Raw genomic sequence first — 21,869 nt, 5'->3', positions numbered from 1 at the left:
CTGTTGGTGTAAAAAGCTGAGTAGAAGATGAGCCGATCTCCAAAAGGCACAAAGTTCAGTGTTTTAGTGTTTGGCCACCCCCAAAAATTGGAGATCTTAACTACTACAAAGGGGGTCTTAATTAGCTTGGTTGGGGTATGGTTCATTCACGCTCATCGTTAGACAAGATGGGAAACACTTAACAAGAGGTCTGGTGTATTGTACATGCATTGTACACACTGAAAACTTTGCAAAGGTCCCGTTAATGCATGTATGTAATGTGTATATTTAGTACATTCCTGTATGTTACCGACTGTCCTGCTGTAGAGGTATGGCTTGAGCCCCACCCCAAACATTTCAAAGCATGCATTTCATGAAGGACATGTTGTGCAAATGTCAAACAAGCACTGACTTGACCTTGTATGACTTGTAAGGCTTTTACACTTAAGGCTTTTACCGTCGGATAAAATATATAGACACATCGAATTTATGTGCGTTCATTTCCAAAATTCGACGTGTCTATATTTCATCCGTTAAAATCAGGCTCTGAGTAAAAGCCTTAAAAGACAAATGTCTATTATGAGGATCACGTCAGAAATATTCCTCTCTTTCTGCAGCATCTGTTTTTTCCCACTAACTTAGCAGCAAAATGAATGCTTACAACAGTAGTTTATGAGACACTGACTCAAGATATTAAATATTTTTATGGTAATACTTTCATTACTGTACCAAACATTTTAAATGCAGGATCTTTACTTCTAAGAGAGCATGTAAAGTGTGGTTTTAGGTTTTTCCACTATCTCTCCATCTATAATTGTATAAGAAACTTCCTGATCCAGCTCAGCCAACTGTCACACAGTCATATTCAAAGGGAATTCAGTTAGATCCCTCATCTAAACAAACCAAATAATTGTATAATGCTGTAGTATATTTAATTGCCAAGGACATAATGCCCTTAAGAGCAGTGGAAAAACCTGGAAAATACTGTGATACCGCGATAACTGTGATACCTCGATATTTCCGTGAATACCGTTGCAACCCTACAGAGACACCTGCACAAATACAACCTTCCTTACCAAACCAAGACCTCACAGAATTCAGACTATGAACATACAAAGGAATATCCAAACAGGCCTGGTTCACTTTAGAAACAAGTCATGGGGACCGATGGAGAATGGACGCAGAATTATATGTAGAGAACACCTCTCCAACTGTTACGCACGGGGTGGACTGATCGATCTTTGAGCTTGAGCTGCAGCCAGTGGCATGGGGAACATTTCCACTGATAGGCAAGAATGGATTCAATTGAATATTAGCAAATACAGAGTTTGTCCACTTTCCTGCAGTAACAGCCTCTACTCTGCTAGGATCATTGCTATGAGGATATGTGCCACAAGAGCATTAGTGAGGCAGTCACTTACGGATACTGAACTCTTTCCACAAGTATTGGATGGAGCACCATCACTCCTAATGCTGGGGGGCTTTTTACCCCTCTCGCTGAGCCCTGTTTTGGGGCACGGTGAGGCTCATCTGTGGCTGTTTCAGAGCGCCCCGTTCTATCAGCAGTGCTCTTCTATGGAGGTAATTAAATGCAGCAACTGAACGCCTGCATCAGCAATGGGTGCACCTCTGTTGAAGCCAGCTAGTAGCTCTATTTACAAGCTAGCATTCGCAGTTGTTAGTGTACCTGGCTCTCCTCTGTGTCACTGTTCAGCTTCTTTGCTCGCTTCTTGGGCTTCTGTTCCACATCACTGTGCTCTTCCTCCTCCTCGTCTTCCTCGTCTCCTGATGAAAGCTGCTTGTTTCGGGCTCGTTTGGGCGCCGCTACCCGTTTAGGCTGGGTTGTCTTTGGGGCAGCTCGTGCAGGAGTTCGCTTAGTAACTGCTGGAGAAATAAATGAAACCTATTTTTATTATTTTTAGTAGTATTTGCATCTACAGTAAGTACTTCTGTATTTTAGTATTTTTAATGATGGACGCTGCCAGGGGTTAGCCCTTTAACAGATCATCAGGTTTCATGTCTTAAACCCTGTACACAGGCCCACACTTCAATTCTTGTAAGTAAATTAAAGTTTCACAGGCCCTAAAATGGAGCCTTGAGGGACTCAATGTCCATATAATACACAGATTAGCCATAACATTAGCACTATTTCACAGGTGAAGTCAAAAACACTGATTCCCTTAATCTACAGTGGTATCTGTCAAGGGATGACCATATTAGGCAGCAATGAACAGTCAAGAATCAGTCAAGCGTAGGAATCTGAGCCACTCTGACAAGAACCAAACTGTGATGGCTAGACAATGACTGGGTCAGAACATCTCCAAAACATCAGGCAGGTCTTGTGAGGTGCTCCTGGTATAAAAAAGGAGCCACCCGTGAACTGGTGACAGGGTCGAGGGCAGCTAAGGCTCTTTAATATGATTCCTGGAGAGGGATCAGTCTGGGTGCCAGATAACACAGGGCACCTTCAGAGGTCTTGTGGAGTCCATGCCTCTAATGGCAGATCAGCTGTGGTGGCACACGGCAGACCTACTCAAAATAAAGCAGGTGATTATGACCGTCACCAAATAATAAATTCTAATCTTTGCATTATGATCATTACCAGAATAATTAACCATAGGTATGTCCATAGGTATTCATCTAATTATCTGGCTATTTAACAAAAACGTGGGGAACAATCAACAAAATAAATCTGTACACACAGACTGAAATAACATTTCCATGGTCTGCTGATCTGCTCACTGTGCCACAAGTCGAACTGCTCGCCTCCATGGGGCGGCAGATCTTTAGAGGTGCTGAAGTCACAGAATCTGTGATATTCATTCCTTTCCTTCAAATCCCTCACTTCAAACTTTCATCTTTCCCAGCTTCTGCTTTATGACCTCCCTCCGTCCTCGTTTCCTTTTTTTAATCCGCCAAATGAGATCTGTGTTTTTTGCTCTCACACAAAAACCTCATAACTCCAAAACAGCAACTTCACAGAAGACAAAAACCAGTATGACTTTACTTAGATGGTTCATTACAGATGCCTCGTAGATGTTCACCTGACATCCAATTAACATTCAACTGAATGTCTATTAAATGCAATTGAACTCAAAGTTAAATGTTAAGGACAGTCTATTGAATGTAATCCTAACCCCAACCCTAACCTTACCTTTAGATCTAACCCTAAATCCTAACCCTAACCATTACATAACCATTAAATCAACCCTAAATCCTAGCTCTAGCAGCATGGCTCAGGATTCAAACTTCGCAACCCCCAAAACTTTTAATTTCTAAGTAGTTTTTTATTATTGTTATTATTATTATTATTATTATTACTGTAGACAAAGCATGCAAAATTAAACATAATAACAGTTGTCGTCTTAATTTACTTATTTCAAATTACATTTATTTCATTTTTTTTATGAAAAAACAAAAAGATTATTGAGTTCTGTATTATTATTATTCATACTGGACCTTTCTGCTTTCTGTAATTCCATTCGAATTTATGTAAAATTGCAGTAGTAATTGTAATTAAACATGTGGCTAATTACATAACGTTTCAAGTCTATACTAATAATTTACGTTTTATCCTCTGTAACTTCAATATATTGAAATTTTCTTACACTCCCAATATTCCCAAAAAACAGAAAAGAAATGGAGAAAAATGGAGATACAAGCTTTTTGCCTGATGGCAACGATACACAATCCTCCTGAAAAGCTACGAGTTAAAGTTGACAGCCAGCGACTACTGCCACTTTTAGACGTTAAAGAGAACAGCAGGCTACGCTGGACCGAACAAAGGGTTCTAACGATGCTAGTCTTTAATATGCTAAGGTGAAGTGGCCGGCTTTATGCAGTGGGCGGGCGCTCAAGGCTCCCCAGAAGCGCTCAGTCACTGTCTGTGACATTTTTGCTGAAGAATGGTTTATTGAGCCATTAAGAGAAACACACAGGCCTCTGATCATCATCAGCAGCAGCAGCAGCAGCAGCAGCAGCAGCAGCAGCAGCAGCAGCAGCAGCAGCCTGGCAGACTGAGCGGAGTTTAATATAAGAGCTGAGAGACAGAGAAAAGAGAAAGTTTCAGCAGCGATCCAGACACTACCTGATATACTACTGCTGACTCTCTCCACAGAAAAACATTCATCACTGTGTGTGTGTGTGTGTGTGTGTGTGTGTGTACACATGTCTTTTGGAGCACTAATAAGAATCTCCTGTGCTGAACCCAAACCTGGCTTAAACTGGCGGCAGCAGTTCTCTTTCCACACATGCGTATACACACACACACGCGCGCGCACACACACTCTTAAACCCAGGGGTCATATGTATCAGACTCCTGTTCTGCTCTAGCCTTTTAGAACCCCATCAGTATGATTTAACTGTGGGTGTCTGCTTCTTCTGCTGCTGTACTGACACTGACAGATCTGACTAAAGGCCACATAAAACTACTGTCAGCTCCACTCTCCAACTACGCAGATAACAAAGCTTGTACCAAAGTTACACACACACACACACACACACACACACACACACACACACATCTAATGGTTTGTGGACACCCCTTCTAATAAATGCATTCAACTACTTTAAATTGCACCCATTGCTGACACAGATGTACAAATGCGCACACACACACACACACACACACACACACACACACACACACACACACACACATACACACAAACAAACAAACAAACACAACTTGTCTAGTCCGTATAGAGAAGTAATATTAATAAAATAGGCAGATGAACATGAACCTATTGGCACCATGCTGCCTAATGCCAGAAGTGGGCTAGAGGGGTCTAAAGCCCCCCAGCACTGAGCTGTGGAGCAGTGGAACTAACTGTGTTCTCTGGAATGATGGTGGTGCTCCACACAGTACTCCATTTACTTTTGGGATACTTGAGTTGGGGAGTTGGGGATGAGGTGGGGTGATGATCATTCACCAACCTCCTGATTCGCTCTCGTCACTAAATGTAATCAAATCCTCACAGCAATTTTCCTCCAGAATCTAGTGGAAAGCATTCTTTCCTGGACAGTAGAGACAGTCACTCCAACAACAGCAGGATAAACTCTTTTTTAAATATTCTCAAATACCAAAAGAGCAGACAAAGCGAGGCAAGGCTGTGTAAATGTAACTCAGTCAGTAAGGAAAGTGGCGCTGAAAGGAGGCTGGCTTCTACAACTGTACAATGATCCAAAATAAACCTCCACAACATTCACCACAAAGTACTTCAAGAAACGTTCACTAATAACCACCAAGCAACATCATAGCAACCACTAAACAACTCAAAAGCAACCCCTTTGCAACACCATCGTTCTGGGTGCATTTAAAGTGGGTTGGGAGAGGTTGCTGGGGCTGTGTTTAGGGACATGAGGTTGACTGTTTGTTTACATTAGCCAAGCATCTCCAGTTCTTAAGTAAAGCAGCACAGATACAGATAGTTTACATGGACAAAAGTTTTGGGACATTCTGATAATCAGGATAATAAGAAGGATAGGTCAAGGATATATATATATATATATATATATATATATATACACATACACTGTGTGCAGAATTATTAGGCAAATGAGTATTTTGATCACATCATCCTTTTTATACATGTTGTCCTACTCCAAGCTCTATACGCTTGAAAGCCAACTACCGATCAAGTAAATCAGGTGATGTGCATCTCTGTGGGTGACATCAACATCAACTAATGACATCAACACCCTATATAAGGTGTGCTTAATTATTAGGCAACTTCCTTTCCTTTGGCAAAATGGGTCAGAAGAGAGATTTGACGGACTCTGAAAAGTCAAAAATTGTGAGATGTCTTGCAGAGAGATGCAGCAGTCTTAAAATTGCCAAACATTTGAAGCGTGATCACCAAACAATCAAGCGTTTCATGGCAAATAGCCAACAGGGTCGCAAGAAACATTGAAAAAAATAAAAGGTGCAAAATAATTGAAAATAACTGCGCATGAATTGAGGAAAATCAAGTGTGAAGCTGCCAAGATGCCATTTGCCACCAGTTTTGCCATATTTCAGAGCTGCAACGTTACTGGAGTATCAAAAAGCACAAGGTGTGCGATACTCAGGGACATGGCCAAGGTAAGGAAGGCTGAAAAACGACCACCTTTGAACAAGAAACATAAGATAAAACATCAAGACTGGGCCAAGAAATATCTTAAGACTGATTTTTCTAAGGTTTTATGGACTGATGAAATGCGACTAGCTCTTGATGGGCCAGATGGATGGGCCCAAAGCTGGATTAGTAAAGGGCAGAGAGCTCCACTCCGACTCAGACGCCAGCAAGGTGGAGGTGGGGTACTGGTATGTGCTGGTATCATCAAAGATGAACTTGTGGGACCTTTTCGGGTTGAGGATGGAGTGAAGCTCAACTCCCAGACCTACTGCCAGTTTCTGGAAGACACCTTCTTCAAGCAGTGGTACAGAAAGAAGTCGGTATCGTTCAAGAAAAACATGATTTTCATGCAGGACAATGCTCCATCACATGCATCCAAATACTCCACAGCGTGGCTGGCCAGTAAGGGTCTAAAAGAAGAAAAAATGATGACATGGCCCCCTTGTTCACCTGATCTGAACCCCGTAGGGAACCTGTGGTCCCTCATGAAATGTGAGATCTACAGGGAGGGAAAACAGTACACCTCTCTGAACAGTGTCTGGGAGGCTGTGGTGTCTGCTGCACGCAATGTTAATCATAAACAGATCAAGCAACTGACAGAATCTATGGATGGAAGGCTTTTGAGTGTCATGGTAAAGAAAGGTGGCTGTATTGGTCACTGATTTGTTTTTGAACATCTGAAATGTTTATCTAAATGTTATATTTGTTTACCTGGTGAAAATAAACAAGTGAGAGGAGTATATATTTGTTTTTTATTAAGTTGCCTAATAATTCTACACAGTAATGGTTACCTGCACAAACAGATATCCTCCTAAGATAGCCAAATCTAAAACAAACCCACTACAACTTCCAAAAATATTAAGCTTTGATATTTTTTCTTTGATTATATATATATATATATATATATATATATATATAGACTTGATCCTGCTTTTGATGGGATAACTTTCTCTACTGTTCAGGGAAGAAGGCTTTGTGCTAGATTTTGGAGGAGCATGGACTTGAGGATTTTGATGTTGGAAGATCACCACCCCACCTCATCCCCAACCCATCCCAAACTCCCCAACCCATCCCAAACTCCCCAACCCATCCCAAACGTATTGGATAAAGCACCATCATTACAGTCAAATGAAGAGTGTTGTATTTTCAAATATTTTGAAGACTAAAACGTTTTCTTTCTTTATGGGATGTCCAATTTCTTACCATATGACTGTAGGTAAAATGTTAATGTGCATTTATGGCCATATCTCAGATTTCCACGTGGGTCCACATTTTTTTTTTTTTGCGACATGCTTAACCTTAAAGAACACTTTCAGTCTATAACTACGGAGTTGAGCCTCCAGCTCTCTGGCTGATCCCATTTTGACCTGAACCAGACGTTTGTCCCATCGGACAAAGGGACAAAGCAGGCAAATTTCTGGATGAAAGTTTACGAGTCTCTTACCACGATTCCTGGAAGAGCCACCCCCAAAAAGACTGATGCTTTGGCTGATCCTCTCATCAATCCAAAGACAATCTTCCACATAAATATAAAGCTTTTTTCCCTGCTTTTGTCTCTCCAACGCATCTAAAAATCCACTACTGGGTTTTCCATCCACACTAAATGTCACAAAAAAATTTGGACAAAGTGGATAAGGTGGTTTATCGATACAGAAAGAAATTCAGAAAAAACACTGATGGAAACAGAAAGTGATGGAGTGAGTTTGGCATTACGGCCAATCAGACCTGTGTGCTATGGTGATGTTTCCACTCTGGGGTTCGATGGACAACAGCAAAGTGGGAAAGCAAGAGGTCGCCAAATCTGGATTTTGAATCCAATATCCAGTTCTGGACTTTGTAATCCCTGGTAGTTGTGGCACTATGTGGCCAATCAATTACATTAACCGTTCTCTTAGCTAGTGATGCACCGATCCGATATTAGGATCGGATATCGTTCCCGATATTAACAAAATTAGCTGGTTTGGGGTATCGGATAATTAGGCCGATCCATGGAATCATTACTTTCACTTAATTTGTTGGTGTGAGACTGCACTGCAACATAACTGCTTTAACTCATCAATCTCCCCCCTCTGCTGATTTACAGTTTTCATGTTGAGGAGTTAGAGAATAAGGGTGACTTGGACCCCTCAGAAGCCCCTGCATTTCGTACCTTGCTTTTAAGCTCTGTGTGTAGCACTCTACAGTAACGAGTTTTGAACTCTCTGACATAATTATGCTCACTTTTGTGTTTTACTGTTTGTGGTAACTAATTAACTAAGTGCTAAAAGCTAATTACCTTCAAACTAAGCAATAAGGGTGACACAAATCACCCTTATTGCCTCCAACTACAGCTCGTCTGCACACCCCCCCCCCACCCCCCCTCAACTGGGTGTGCAGCACTGGTACTGGTACTCCTATTTAGTTTGTGTTTTTACTGTTTGTGGTTGGAGAGTTGGCTAACGTCAGCTTGCTAACTGCACATAATGGAGGAATTTCCTGGTGGCTGGATTTAATCTTAACACCACATTCTGATCTTGCTAGACATCAATTCATCTGGGGGAAAATCCAGCTGGTTTCAGATGGTCTAAGATGATCTTTGACGGTCAAGGTGGTTGAAAAGCTGGTCATCCATAAGAAAACATACCCCATGTTGGTAAGCTAGCAGATTAACCAGCTCTTGACCAGCATAGTGTACACCACTGGTAAACCAGCTTGTTTCTGCTGATTGACCAGCGTGGAAAACCTGGAAAACCATAGCAACCACCTAACAATCACTTAGCAACAACATAGTAGCCACCTAGCAACACCATAGAAACCACCTTGCAACCACCTAGCAGCGCTGTAGCAACAACCTGGGATACCATAGCAACCACCTAGCATCTCAATTGCATCTATTCACCATCCACTAAGCAAACACTTGTGATACTAGTGCAACACTATAGTAACCATCAAGCCACATCACAGCAATCACCCAGCAACCACTAAAATCCTCAAAACCCTTTGTAACTGTCGCAACTGTCCAGGGAAGAAGGCTTTCTACTAGATTTTGGAGGAGGATTGCTGTGAGGCTTTGATTGCATTCAGTGACAAGAGTGTTAGTGAGGTCTGGATGTTGGATGATCACCACCCCACCTTATCATCTCCCAATTCATCCTAAAAGTACTGGATAGACCACCATCCATCATTTCAGAGAACACAGTTAGTTCCACTGCTCCACAGCTCAATGCTGGGGGGGCTTTTTACCCCTCTAGCCCTCTCCTGGCATTAGGCAGCATGATGCCAACAGGTGCATGTTTATCTGCTCCAGAGAGTCTTATTCTATTGGCAGTATTTCTCTACTCTGTTAGTGCTAGCAAGCAAAAAAAGCCTGCAGGTGTGGAGAAGGCTGAGGCGATCCAGAATGCAAACGAAGCTGCAGGTCTGGCTCCGACTCATAATAGCATAATTACTATGATAAGATCAAAGCTGATGATCGTGGCCATTAGAGACCATTCTCTCTCTCTCAGCACTACGCCAAGCGCGGCCAATCCGTTTCTCTGGCGACCGTTGCTAATGTCGCATGACTGTCCGCGAGCACGTTGTCCCTGAAGACGCACTCCAGGCAGTCTTTTCACGGGAGCGATGCACCATAGCCGTGTGACAGTTGCCATGGAGATGTTACCTTTCACTGTTGACGGGCTCTGGGCTGCAGGAGTGGCGGCTGTCATCCAGGCAGGCAAAACTCTCTTCTTCGGAAGGGTCGGAGGGGTAGATTCATCTGCTTTACTGGAGCCAAGAACATCGCTAACGCCCTGAACACAGAATGTGAAGAGAGGGATTCGGATACGTTCTCCAAACTGCCGAACACTATGACCTCAAAAAAGAGACAGCGCCAGTTTTTCAAGTGTTTGTTCCACCCCTACAAAATTAGTCACATTATTGCAAGGAAAGTTTCCATAAATCCCAAACAATACATATATCCTGGGGCCTTGAAGGTTTCAAAAATGAGGCACGTAGGTAACCCCCTTACCTCCTACATACTTAAAAATAAAGCTTATTTGAGCAATGCCATAGAAGAACCACATCTTTTTCACTAATGTTTTGTCATTAAAAAAAAAAAAAGATTGCTCCAGCTTGAAGTGTTTGTTCCACCCCTTCAAAACGATCAGTTTTGTTATTCCACTGCCTGTGAGAATTTCATACGGTACTGTGCTCTTGAAATGGTCATGGAGGTAATTGGTCAAATTACTGCAAGGAAAGTTCCCATCAATCTCCAAACAATACATAAATCCCGAGGCCTTCAGGGTCACGAAAGTGAAGAATAAAAGTAAAGGTTCTTCAACGTAAAAAACCTGAGGAACCCTAAAGAATCATTTTTGAACAATTTGTGAATGTGAAGAACCCTGAAATTGGTAAAGAACTTATCCTGAGGTCTTTAGGTCACAAAAGTGTGGAACTTAGGCAGCCTGTTACCTTCAACACTCTAAACGTGAAGGCTCAGCAAAGCGAGGACATAGAAGAACCACTTTCAGTTCCCTAAAGAACCATTTTGAACCATATGTGAGTGTTATAGACCTCTCAACTGGTAAAAAACCTTTTCAGAATTTCATAATGTATTGTGCTCTTGGAATGGTACTGGAGGTACTTGGTCAAGTTCATAGCACATATATCCTGAGGCCTTTAGGGTCACAACATAAGAAATGTAGGTAACCCCTTACCTCCTACAAACTAAAATTAAAGGGTTCTTTAAGCAATGGCATGAAATTACTACTTTTGGTCCCCTAATAAACCATTTCTGGACCATTTTGTAATCCCAGTGAAAGTTCTTTAAACCTTTAAAAAGTTCTTCACACTCTCCGAGGGTTACCTCATGCCTTGACCTTTTCTCTGAAGCACTGCAGCCACCCGGAGTTAAAAAACGTTCGGCTTAAACCAGTCAAGCAGATGTTAGATTAGATCGTACTGATAATTCTAACTTTCTGATGCATGTATGGTTAACATTTGCCGCTCAGCTGGAACCATTCAAGAAGTTACAGCAAGTGGGCTTGAAACTACATGGACAAAAGTATTGGGACACCTACTCATTCACTGAAATCAAGGGTATTAAAAAGAGTTTCTCCTGCTTTTGTTGGAGTAACTTTCTCTACTGTCCAAGGAACAAGGCTTTCAACTAGATTTTGAAGGAGCATTGCTATGAGGATTTGATGGCATTGAGCATCAAACAAGAGTGTCAGGGTTTCTACTTTCGAACACTACACAAGGTTTTCTTTGTGAGTTTTTGGAAAAAAGAAAAGGGAACAAAATATTCCAATCGGAATCATGTCAGGTTTACAGGACGTTCTTTTAGCCATAAGCTGCAGCACTCAGGAAACACGGGCTCATTTAGTTTAAGAGGAAAGACTAAGAGATCATACTTTATGGCTATGGTTCAGCAGCGCAACAGCAGTAGCAACTTCTGCAGCCTCTGCATTTAACTGCATTTAACACAAACACACTAGTGACGAGAGGGAGTGAACACACTTAGAGTGGAGGGCTGCCACCTTATCCCCCCACCCCACTGGAAAATACCACAGTATAACGATATAAAAGAAGTGGATATTGCACAACCCTAGTCCCCAACCCCTAATTTCTCCGCTGCACTGCTGGAAGTAAAAGTTCCTTGAGGAACTTTTAGAGGCTCTTTAGTCTGAAACTGTGGAGGAAACTTTTAAGGTACTTTGAGGAACCTTCAAGGAACCATTTTCTTCTTAAAAAATAAATAAATAAAGTTTTTGTGAAGGTTCCTCCACAGTTAGTCCAGGGGTTGGACTATGGTTGGGTGATACCCATTTCTTTCCTACCATTATACTGTGGGATTAGGATAACAGCCTGCTCCCCACAGAACCTATTCAAGTCTGGCCGACAGAAAGCCCACTTATAAACATAATATCTTGAAAAGACAGGATGCCTGGAAGGATCTGGAGCCCACTTGCAAAGCTAGCCATCGCTTAGCTAGCTCAGCTACAGCTCCACTGAGTTTTAGACAGCGCAATGCAACTGCTGTTGACTACCTGCTGACAATAAAAAGAGCTATAGGGGAGTGTAAAACTCACCCGTCTGCAAGAAGCGGGGTCAGGACTGTGCGTCTCCACCTCCTTCTCCTCCTCTTGAATCGGTGGTGTTGATTCAGGCGTTTGGGACACGCTGCTTCTGGCCTGAGGAACGTAGTCTAATGTCTCCTCACAAACAGGAGGCAGCTTCTCCACAGTTTCCGTCGACCCCTCCTCTTCAAAACCTTGGCTGTTCCTGTTAGAGATCAAGGCAAGGAGAAACATTAATACGCTATCTGGACAAAAGTATTGGGACACCTGCTCATTCTCTGTTTTCCTCCCAAATCAAGAATATTAAAAAAGGGCTTATCCTGCTTTTGTTGGAGTAACTGTTTCTCCAGATTTTGGAAGAGCACTGCTGTGAGGATTTGATTACATGCAGCCACAAGAGCAGCGTTAGTGAGGTCAGGATGTTGGATGATCAGCACTCCATCTCCAACTTCCCATGTCAAGTATCCCAAAAGTATTGGATGGAGCACCATGCATCATTCCAGAGAACACAGTTCTTCCACTGCTCCACAGCTCAATGCTGGGGTGCTTAAGACGCCTGTAGTCCACACTTGGCATTAGGCAGCATGATGCCAAAAGGTTCATGTTTATCTGCTCCAGAGAGTCCTATTCTATTGATATTACTTCTCTACAGGGACTAGAGAAGCTGAGCGTATGTGTATAGATCATCAACATCAATCAGCAACGGCTGTAACTTAAAGTAGCTAAATACATTCATTAGAATGGGTGTCCACAAACATTTGGACACATACTGTACACAAACGTGCTAAAAAAAACATTCTGTGTCACGTCACAGGGAGAAGTTATCATAGAAAGGTTCAAGGAACCAATACGTGAAGGTCCTTCAAACCTTTTAAGGGTTCTACAGCCAGACCAACCTCTTTTTCAAACCTGGCTTTTGAGAGGCTTTCCTACTGCACCTCTTAAATAACACTTTTTAACCTGTACGTTTTCCCACAGTGTGTTCCACGGGTAGCTCAAACTCATTCAGTTGTGTCAATTGAGATGTACTGCCACCTTAACACAGCCTTTGGTTAAGCAGGATTTGGTGTTCTTGAGGGCTGGATTGGAAACATGTGAATGATGCTGTTTAGACAGGCAGTCAACTGTGATCCGTTCCTCCCAGGAATCTGATCTTTTCCTTTAAAAGGCAAGTTAGGCAGTCTTCTCGATTTCCATTCGTGAAGGTAAGTGGGTTTTATTACTTATTAGACACGGAAAGCTACTCTTTTATCAGCCGTTTTGTAAAAACACGTCTCCAAGATCACGGGATTGCAGAGCGGCAATGTCCTCGTTGAGATAAACCCGATGGCTGATAAAAGAGGACATCACCTCCACAAAACTGTCTTGGATCAGGTGACTGTGGAGGTGATGTCCTTGTTGAGATAAAGCTACTCTCAATGGCAACTTCACAATCGCCTCTGCAGTTATGTCTTGGATCAGGGACTGTGGAGGTGGAGGAGGTCTTCTTTTTCCAGTCATTGGGAGCAGCTTTATCTCAAAGAGGACATCCCCTGCTTTGGGAGATGAGAGATGTACTGTGCAAAAGTGAAGAACTAGAAGAACTAGAACATCTTTCTTCAAACACAACCCGCCCAATATGGAGTGGATCCCCCTTGTGACACCAGAACAGCTCTGACCTGTTGAGGCATGGCCTTCACAGGACCTCTGAAGGCATATCTGGCACCAAGACGTTAGCAGCAGATGCTGTAAGTCCTGTAAGTTGTGAGATGGGGCCTCCATTGATGAACCTTGGGTGCTCATTAACCTGTAACTGCAATTATTCGTAGGTACTGACCACTGCACACCTAAAACACCTCACAAGACCAGCCTGATGTGTTGGATTTCATGAGTCATTCTTTTATTTGGTGAGAACCATCGTAAAAATGTGTTCCCACCAGCAACAAACTGAAGCTGGGTATACTGGAAGTGGAACGAGACCCTTGAATTGTGCTGGACCCTCTTAAGTGTTCTCATCTGATAAAGCTAAAAAATAAGGGCCTAAAGACCCAGGGACAGATGGTTCCACATAAAATGTAAATATCTGACCAGGACACTATATGTCCAAATGTTTGTGGACACCTCCCTCATGAATGCATTAACCTCTTTCCACTTGCTTCCATCACTGACACAGATGTACACAAATGCACACACACAGCTTGTTTATGTCCCTATAGAGAAGTACTGGCAATAGAATAGGACTCTCCAGAACAGATAACCACAAACCTATTGGCACCATGCTGCCTAATGCCAGGCGTGAGCTAGAGGGGTATGAAGCCACTTTTTACAATCACATTTACATTTACATCTACAGCATTTACCTGATGCTCTTCTCCAGAGCGACTTACAAGGTTCCTCGTGTTACAGAGGTGAGCCAGAGTCGTGTTAGAAGTCTTGCCCAAGGACTCTTGTGGGTGTATCGCAGCATAGTGAACTAGCTGTGTTCCAAAGCCTAGGATACAACCAAGGTAGGCTGATTTCTCGGCTTAGTAACCCCAGCTGCAGCCTAGGCTTTGGTACGCAGCTACTGTGTGGTAGCTTACTGGCAGGTAGCAGTGTTATCTGTTGCGCCACACCAACCACCAATGGCATCCCAGCTATGAGCTGCGGAGCAGTGGCAATGTGTTCAATTATATCAGATATCAAATACTTCTTTATTATATATTATATTATATAGTAGGGGATGATGGGGTGGGCGGTCATCGTCCAACATCTTGACCTTTCTAGTGCTTTTGACGCTGATGCAATTAAATCCTCAACAGCAATGCTCCTTCAAAATGTAGTAGAAAGCCCTCTTTCCTGGACAGTAGAGACAGTATCTCCAACAAAAGCAGGATATAGGACAGGATATATCTTACACCCTGCCAATAGTCTATTTTCATTCTTTCCACGTGTCTTGGAAATAGCAGCGGTGCTTGCGAATATATCTACACAGATGGTCTCAAAATTAAGTGCGTTCAGATACATTTCTGGTGTATTGCTATCTATCACTGACCGAAAACAACATAAGCAGACATCAACAGTCAGACGTTCATCGCTATCTTAACAGTGAATTTGGTGCCCAGCACCTGTACACCCCCACTTGTTATGCAGCAGTCCACAAACCCATAGTGCGTGCCAGTTGGCAACTATGCAAATTTTAACATCAACAATAAACAGGATACAAAGGCGCTTCACTGCTTCAGCACGCCTTCCCAGACTGAGCACGATGCACCACTGAAATAGCAATCCGCAAGGCAGACCGCACCTGGCGCTTAGAGAATGGCAAGTAACACGCTGATTGGTTTATTGCATGTCACCCCAAAAACACACCCATGATTAATTAGGAGACTTGGCACATGGCTCCTGCACGCTTCGAGCTGTGCAAGACGTAATCTTCCCGTCGTTACAATAGCAAAAACAATGAATGAGCAGGTGTCCCAATACTTTTGTCAATACAGTGTATATAAAGTATTTAAATACGCATTGGTGTGATTTCAGATTTGAGTATTTCAGCCTACTTTCCAACAGCTTTCAGAACAACTAGCCAGAACCCATTGCAGTTCTGAAAGCTTCATATATTAAGAACTTTGCACTGCCAACACACGCAAAGCACATACTTCATACTCTCCAAAGATTTGATTCGCTGACAATCAAAAGCTCTCCATAAAATTTGTTTTTCTAGTTATTCGGTGGGGAAGGGTGGAACAAACTGCAAAAAAATGTTTTCTGCTGTCCAACCCTGATGTCCTGCCTGATATCCTGAAACGCCAAGCTCTGCACTCTTAATAATGAAGTTTCCTTATGGTTCTTGGCTTGAATTTAAGGTTCTAGTGTTAACTTCTGGTTTCAAGTTGTATTCAACCTCAGTGTCTGAACAGAAAGCAAAAATACAAACCCTGCATTTCAGACAGACTCTACACGACAGCTCAGACAGAACCTCTCACATAAGCGGACGCTTAAACGCTATGACTTTCAAATGGATGCAAATCAGCACCTCTTGAATCAATTAGTCTTGACGGGACGGCTGCACCAATTAGCATCGCTTAGCGCTCTCCAACCGCTGTGCGCTACACTGGAGGTTAAGGGAGCCAAACCGGCTCATCAGGCGAAGACACTGATACCCCAGCGTTTACCTGGAGCGAGAGATTAAAGCGAAGAGTGAAGGGTGAGAGGGGTGTGAGACGTTACAGAGGCTGATGACGGGTTAAGTCTTGAGATGTGGAACACGAAACCACAGACAGGTCACAGAGAGTCAAGGTGAGAGAGAGAGAAAACGTGAGGAAACGTGAGAATGGAGGGATGCCGTCCAGGATCTGGTTTACTTTACTAAACAAAGGCAGACGTCTAGATGCTGCTCTATGCTAAAGCATACGGACCCAATGTATATAATGTGCACTGACAGCAACTGGAATCACTCCAGGAGGAGACTTAGTTAAAGGGATATTTCACCTGAAATCACATTTTCCAAACTTCAACAAACAGATGGATATGTTTCATGGACAGACCACAGTTCAGAATTTCCGAATTACTCAGGAAACTAATGTGTTATTAATTATTTCAATTTTAATTTACTATGTACTATGTAATTGAAAACAACAGTGTAGCTGGAATATAATAAATTATAGACTAGAGGATACACTTCTGTATAATTAATAAAATTAATTAATAAAAAAAAAGAAAGATTTAGACTCAACAACAGTGTAAACAGAATTATTATATTCCTGAAAGAATACACAATTCTATGTTCCATATTTGCACAAGATACTAAAAAGGTTATATGACTTAAATTGTAACAATAGTGCATCTAGAAATATTATGAATTAGAAAATAAAGATACACTTTTATTTAACACTTAAAATGGTTCTTTGACAGAACCATTTTTCTTTAAAGAAAAATACAAAAGAAAATACATGAATCCCTGATGAAGTGTTGCAGATATAACCACAATTATTTTCTAGGAGCGTATTTTTTTATTTCATTATTTAATATTTAGTATTAATTAGTAAGTATAGTAAAGTTGATAATTGATTAATAAGCTACACATTCTTTAGTAAATGTTGTTGAGTTTGATCAGAATTTTTGGGATAATAACTGGGATCTACATACTGTACTTGATATTGTCCATAAAACTAATTTACATCTTCCTACATAATTATGTTAAGTTTAAAGTACTTATTAGTTATAAAAAAACAACAGTTTGTGATTCTAAAAGGTAGAGTATATAGAGTTTCAACATGAAGAACAACATTCCCTACTCTAACACTAACCAGAGATTTCTTGGTCAATGAATCTGGGTTTATTTAGACTTGCTATAGGAGATGATGAGTTTAGACAGGTCTGGCAAAACCAAAAAAAATGCAGCCAATTCAGTTCTCAGAGTGAAGGAAAATAAAGACTCTGGATGAAATGGCTTGTGTGTTTATTGCTGTTAATGGCGGAGTGTTTACCTGAGCGTGCTGTCCTCCGTTATGACCCGTACTCTGTAGACATATTTTCCTGGCAGGAGTGAAAAGATGGACCCATCCTTTAGGCAGTGCCACTGGTCCTTCTGTAGGGGCTCAGGGGGTGCCCCCAGAGAGGCCTGAACAAAGCAGGGGTTCAGGTGCGTCTGAAGAGAACATAAAAAAAGTAGGTGAGCCTAACTGCATTTTGAGTACACTCAAATATAAAAAGTACCAGAAAGGACTGTCTGGAGGAATGCCATGGAAGAAACACAAAGATTTGCTCCACAAAGATCCTTTAGTGGACGCTTCTCTAAAGGTGTCAAACAGCAGTTTCCTTGGCATAGTTAAATAATCAGAGTTCGGTACATGGAAGTGACAAACTGTGAACCTCAACCACAGCTCTCTCTTCACTGAAAAGAAAATCCATCATAACCAAAACAGAACTGGAAAACAGGCCAATTCCAAAACTCCAAAACTGTTACATCACAGTCTTGACTCGACCCCAGAATTTACATGAACCTCGCCCACTAGAGAAATCCCTAGTCAAAGCTGGAGAAACAGTAAAACATGACGTCGGCACATGACAAAGCAAAAGTCATGGAACGCAAACGCAGATCTACACTAGACTAAAAGCTAACCATTGCTAGCTTTTACCATGTCCTCATGGCTTTTACCTTAGCTGAACCAAACCAGAACCAGCACCGTTTTTTTTTTTATTGGTAAGACTTGAGAAAACCAAACTCAGGGAAGTGAGTGGGGGCGAAGCTAAATGCTATCTGGCTACAACCTCTTTAGCTTGCTAACACAACATCACACTGATGGCAGCTCTAACCGGTAAGACTCTGGAATAATTACAGTGCTCACTCAGTGGTAAAACTATTGTTGATATTGGCACTTGCATACTTTGTTATGAAACCAAACATTTAAACAATCAGTAAAAGCCAGTCATAAATAGTTATTACCATTGCCCAGACTTTTAATTTAACTTTTACATTTACAGCACTTTTTCTTTCCATGTGATATATTTTTTTGTTGTTGTGGAGTTTAAGCAGGCCACACATTTTAGTACCTATACCTGAATGTGATTTTTTTTTTCACTACCCTGAAATGTGAATTTTACACCAATTAAAAAGGTGTTTGGTCAAACTTAGCAAGATCATGCTTCCCTACTTTCTGCATTGTGGCCATTTTAGTTTTTTCTTAGCTCTGAAACTTTTCAAATGAGTTACTCAACCAGTAAATGCTGTTATTTGGATATATACAATATAAGATATTAAAAGTACAGCCTATCAAAATTAACTATACTATAACTATACATTTCAGGATTTAGAGCCGTCTATCCAATATTTAAGTCTGAGTTGGTATCGGTACTCGGTATCGGCAGATACTTGAAAATCTGGTATCGGAAAGGCATAAGTGGTATTGGTGCATCCCTAGTTAAAACTATGCTATAGGATATGGGATCCTCAAGCTGGTGCTGTAAACCAGCTAATTACAGCAGAGCCTATTAGGGTTTTTCACGAACCCTTCGTAAACAAAAAAACATTGCGTTTCGTTTCGGCGCAAAATAACAGGGTGGTAAATAGGCTTGTTTATCGGTTTCAGAGCATTTTTCACCCCAACCAACAAAGTCACGTCCTTACTATTTCTACAGGGTGGGCCATTTATATGGATACACCTAAATAAAATGGAAATGGTTGGTGATATTAACTTCCTTTTTGTTGGAACATTAGAATCTTGTAAATAACTCATGAAAGAATAAAGTTACATTAAAACCAAGCACACCATTGTTTTTCTTGTGAAAAAGGTGTATTATTTAGGTGTATCCATATATATGGCCCACCCTGTACATCAAATAACAACTGCAAGGAATTCACCTGCAATTCAAGTGTATCTTCAGTGGCATCGCTCCAACGAATAATCCTTTCTGGAAGCTTTACTTTTAGGAGCATAGAGGTTCATTTTCTTACAAATGTTTTATCTTTTACACTCCGTACAGATTCAAGCTATGAGCATAAGGCTGTGAAAAGTGCAGTCGGTTTAAACGAATAAAAAGCAATAAATAGTTTGTAAGTGTGGTCGGCAACATTTGTCATTGCTAAGCCAACCATAATCCAAACAATCTGAAACATAAAAGTGATTAAAAGCTTGCGGTCCCGAGCTTGTACACACTGTTGACTTTGGTGTACATACTTGCCAGTTTGTATATCGATTTGAACGTGCACTATAAGGACATCTGCTGCCCAATGAGACACTAAATCCAGGCCAAATAAGAGCCCTTTCAACCATCACCTGCTTTTTCAGAGAGCAGAGCAGAGTGTGTTAAAGTACCCCAGTCAATGACGCTCATAAAAATACACACATACACACACACTCAAAGAGTGCACTTGAGCTGGAGACAACTTCCAGAGAGACAGAGGAAGAGAAAAGGACAAGTGAGGCCGAGACAGCCAGCAAGAGCGCGGCTTTGTAATCAAAAACTTTTGATGTCTTCACATCAAAGGCAGAAGCTCTTATGGAGACTCTCCAAATTGACAAAAGCACCATCACTGCCATTGAGATCGGACAGCAAGCGCACGATCAGGGAAAGTAAGCTGCAGCTCCAACATAAAACACCCACGGGTTTGAGGCGAAGCTGACCGTCCGTGTTCTCCAAAAGCCCGTGGTTTCTGGACACTCTTTTGTCGCTCACCTGGTTGAGAAAAGAGGGAGAGGGAGTGTAATGTCAGTGTGTTGGCACAGCAAATACAGAGAAAATGCACAGACGGCAGTTTATTGGTTAATTCGATGTTTTTGTAGCTGGACATATGGTTCATTTAGTAGAATTAACAAACTAAAGGTTCGCTAGAGGCATAAGGAAATATCGATATATCAAAACATCACGATACTGTGATTGGCATCACTGTATTGATTTGCTTGGTGGCAGACAGTGGTTCATTTAGTGTTGTGTTTAAACTCTGACCACTAGATGGCAGCATTGTACTCCATCTTCAGACTTCTTTCAACTTTTCTTTAACTCAGATGCATGTGCTTACTTATGCAGAAGATTATTTTTATATTTTATATACATTTTATATTTTATACTATGACAGTTTTTCTAATAGTTGATCTAAATAAATAAATAAATACATTTTAAAAATTCACCTAGCTTGAGTTTTGCGATATATCACAATATATTCAATTAATCTCTGTATCGTGGTGTGCTTCATATCGGCAAGGTCTGGCAAATAGACAGCCTTAAGGTGCACTGTGTAGGTTTACATAGCAGTTACTGACTCTAGCCCATCTGTCCACCATATGACTATCGGTGACCCTTGTATCTATTTTTAAATAGATTTTTGATGTCATGATGAATGGACCAATAGAAATGCTCCAAAATAATAATTATATAATAAATAATAAATCATTTTCTGTATTATAGTAACAATGTATACAATTATTTTATGATAAGATAAGATAATCCTTTATTAGTCCCACAGTGGGGAAATTCTCAGTGTCACAGCAGAAAGGGATAGCTAGACACTCAGATACAAAAAACGCAGATAAATGACACTATATACACAATATAAATAAGAAGTAAAAAAGCAATAACAATATTATTTACAGGTTATTGCAAATGACTCTTAATGACTCTTGCATGTGGGGGGGGGGGTATTGCACATAGTATTTTTACATTGAGGGACCTCTGTTTAAGGGTGTGTGTATGTGGTCTGTGCTGGATGCTATATTTATATATTTATTTTTGTAACAACAGAAAACAGTGAGACTGGCGTTATAATAAAATGAATGTCTAGAATTACTATAGCCTAATATTGGAACAGGCTTTTCAAATCTCAGGGTAGATCATTAGAGCATGACAGTATTAATGATATGGTGGTTGGTGTGGCGCAACAGATAACACCACCACCTACCATTGCGTTACAACAACACCATGTGGGAGACCAGGGTTCGATTCCCGTTCTGGGTGACTATGCTGCGCTACACCAATAAGAGTCCCTGGGCAAGACTCTTACTACATTGGCCCTCCTCTGTAATACCAGTAACCTTGTAAGTCGCTCTGGATAAGAGCGTCTGCTAAATGCCATAAATGTAAATGTAAATGTAAATGATATTCAAAGGAATGTGTCGATATACAATTTTAGGCTGATACAGAGCTTTATGTGCAGATCTGCTTAATCTATCTGGATTTGAATTAGAGAGTGATTCATTTCTGAGTTAAAATTGCAGTAAAATTAATAAAATTCAGATATTTTTGCGCAGTATTCCAGCATCACCTAAAACTTCAATTAATT

The 21,869-nt window shown here is 41.2% G+C and overlaps 1 protein-coding gene across 1 annotated transcript in view; it reads right to left on the bottom strand.

Annotated features, from left to right (window-relative positions):
• aplf (aprataxin and PNKP like factor) overlaps positions 1-21,869 on the bottom strand; it is a 36,641-nt gene that overhangs the window by 12,211 nt on the left and 2,561 nt on the right. Inside the window, exons 3-7 of the mRNA XM_072657035.1 lie at positions 20,198-20,269; positions 17,581-17,741; positions 12,146-12,338; positions 9,736-9,865; positions 1,667-1,863 (exon numbers count right to left, since the gene is read on the bottom strand). Of these exons, the coding sequence (XP_072513136.1) occupies positions 1,667-1,863; positions 9,736-9,865; positions 12,146-12,338; positions 17,581-17,741; positions 20,198-20,269 (753 nt within the window). The remainder of the gene's footprint in view (positions 1-1,666; positions 1,864-9,735; positions 9,866-12,145; positions 12,339-17,580; positions 17,742-20,197; positions 20,270-21,869) is intronic.

Source organism: Salminus brasiliensis, chromosome 15, assembly GCF_030463535.1.
Source record: "Salminus brasiliensis chromosome 15, fSalBra1.hap2, whole genome shotgun sequence".
Lineage (NCBI taxonomy): Eukaryota > Metazoa > Chordata > Actinopteri > Characiformes > Bryconidae > Salminus > Salminus brasiliensis.
Note: the sequence above shows the minus strand (reverse complement) of the source record. Positions and strands in the feature narration are given on the sequence as shown.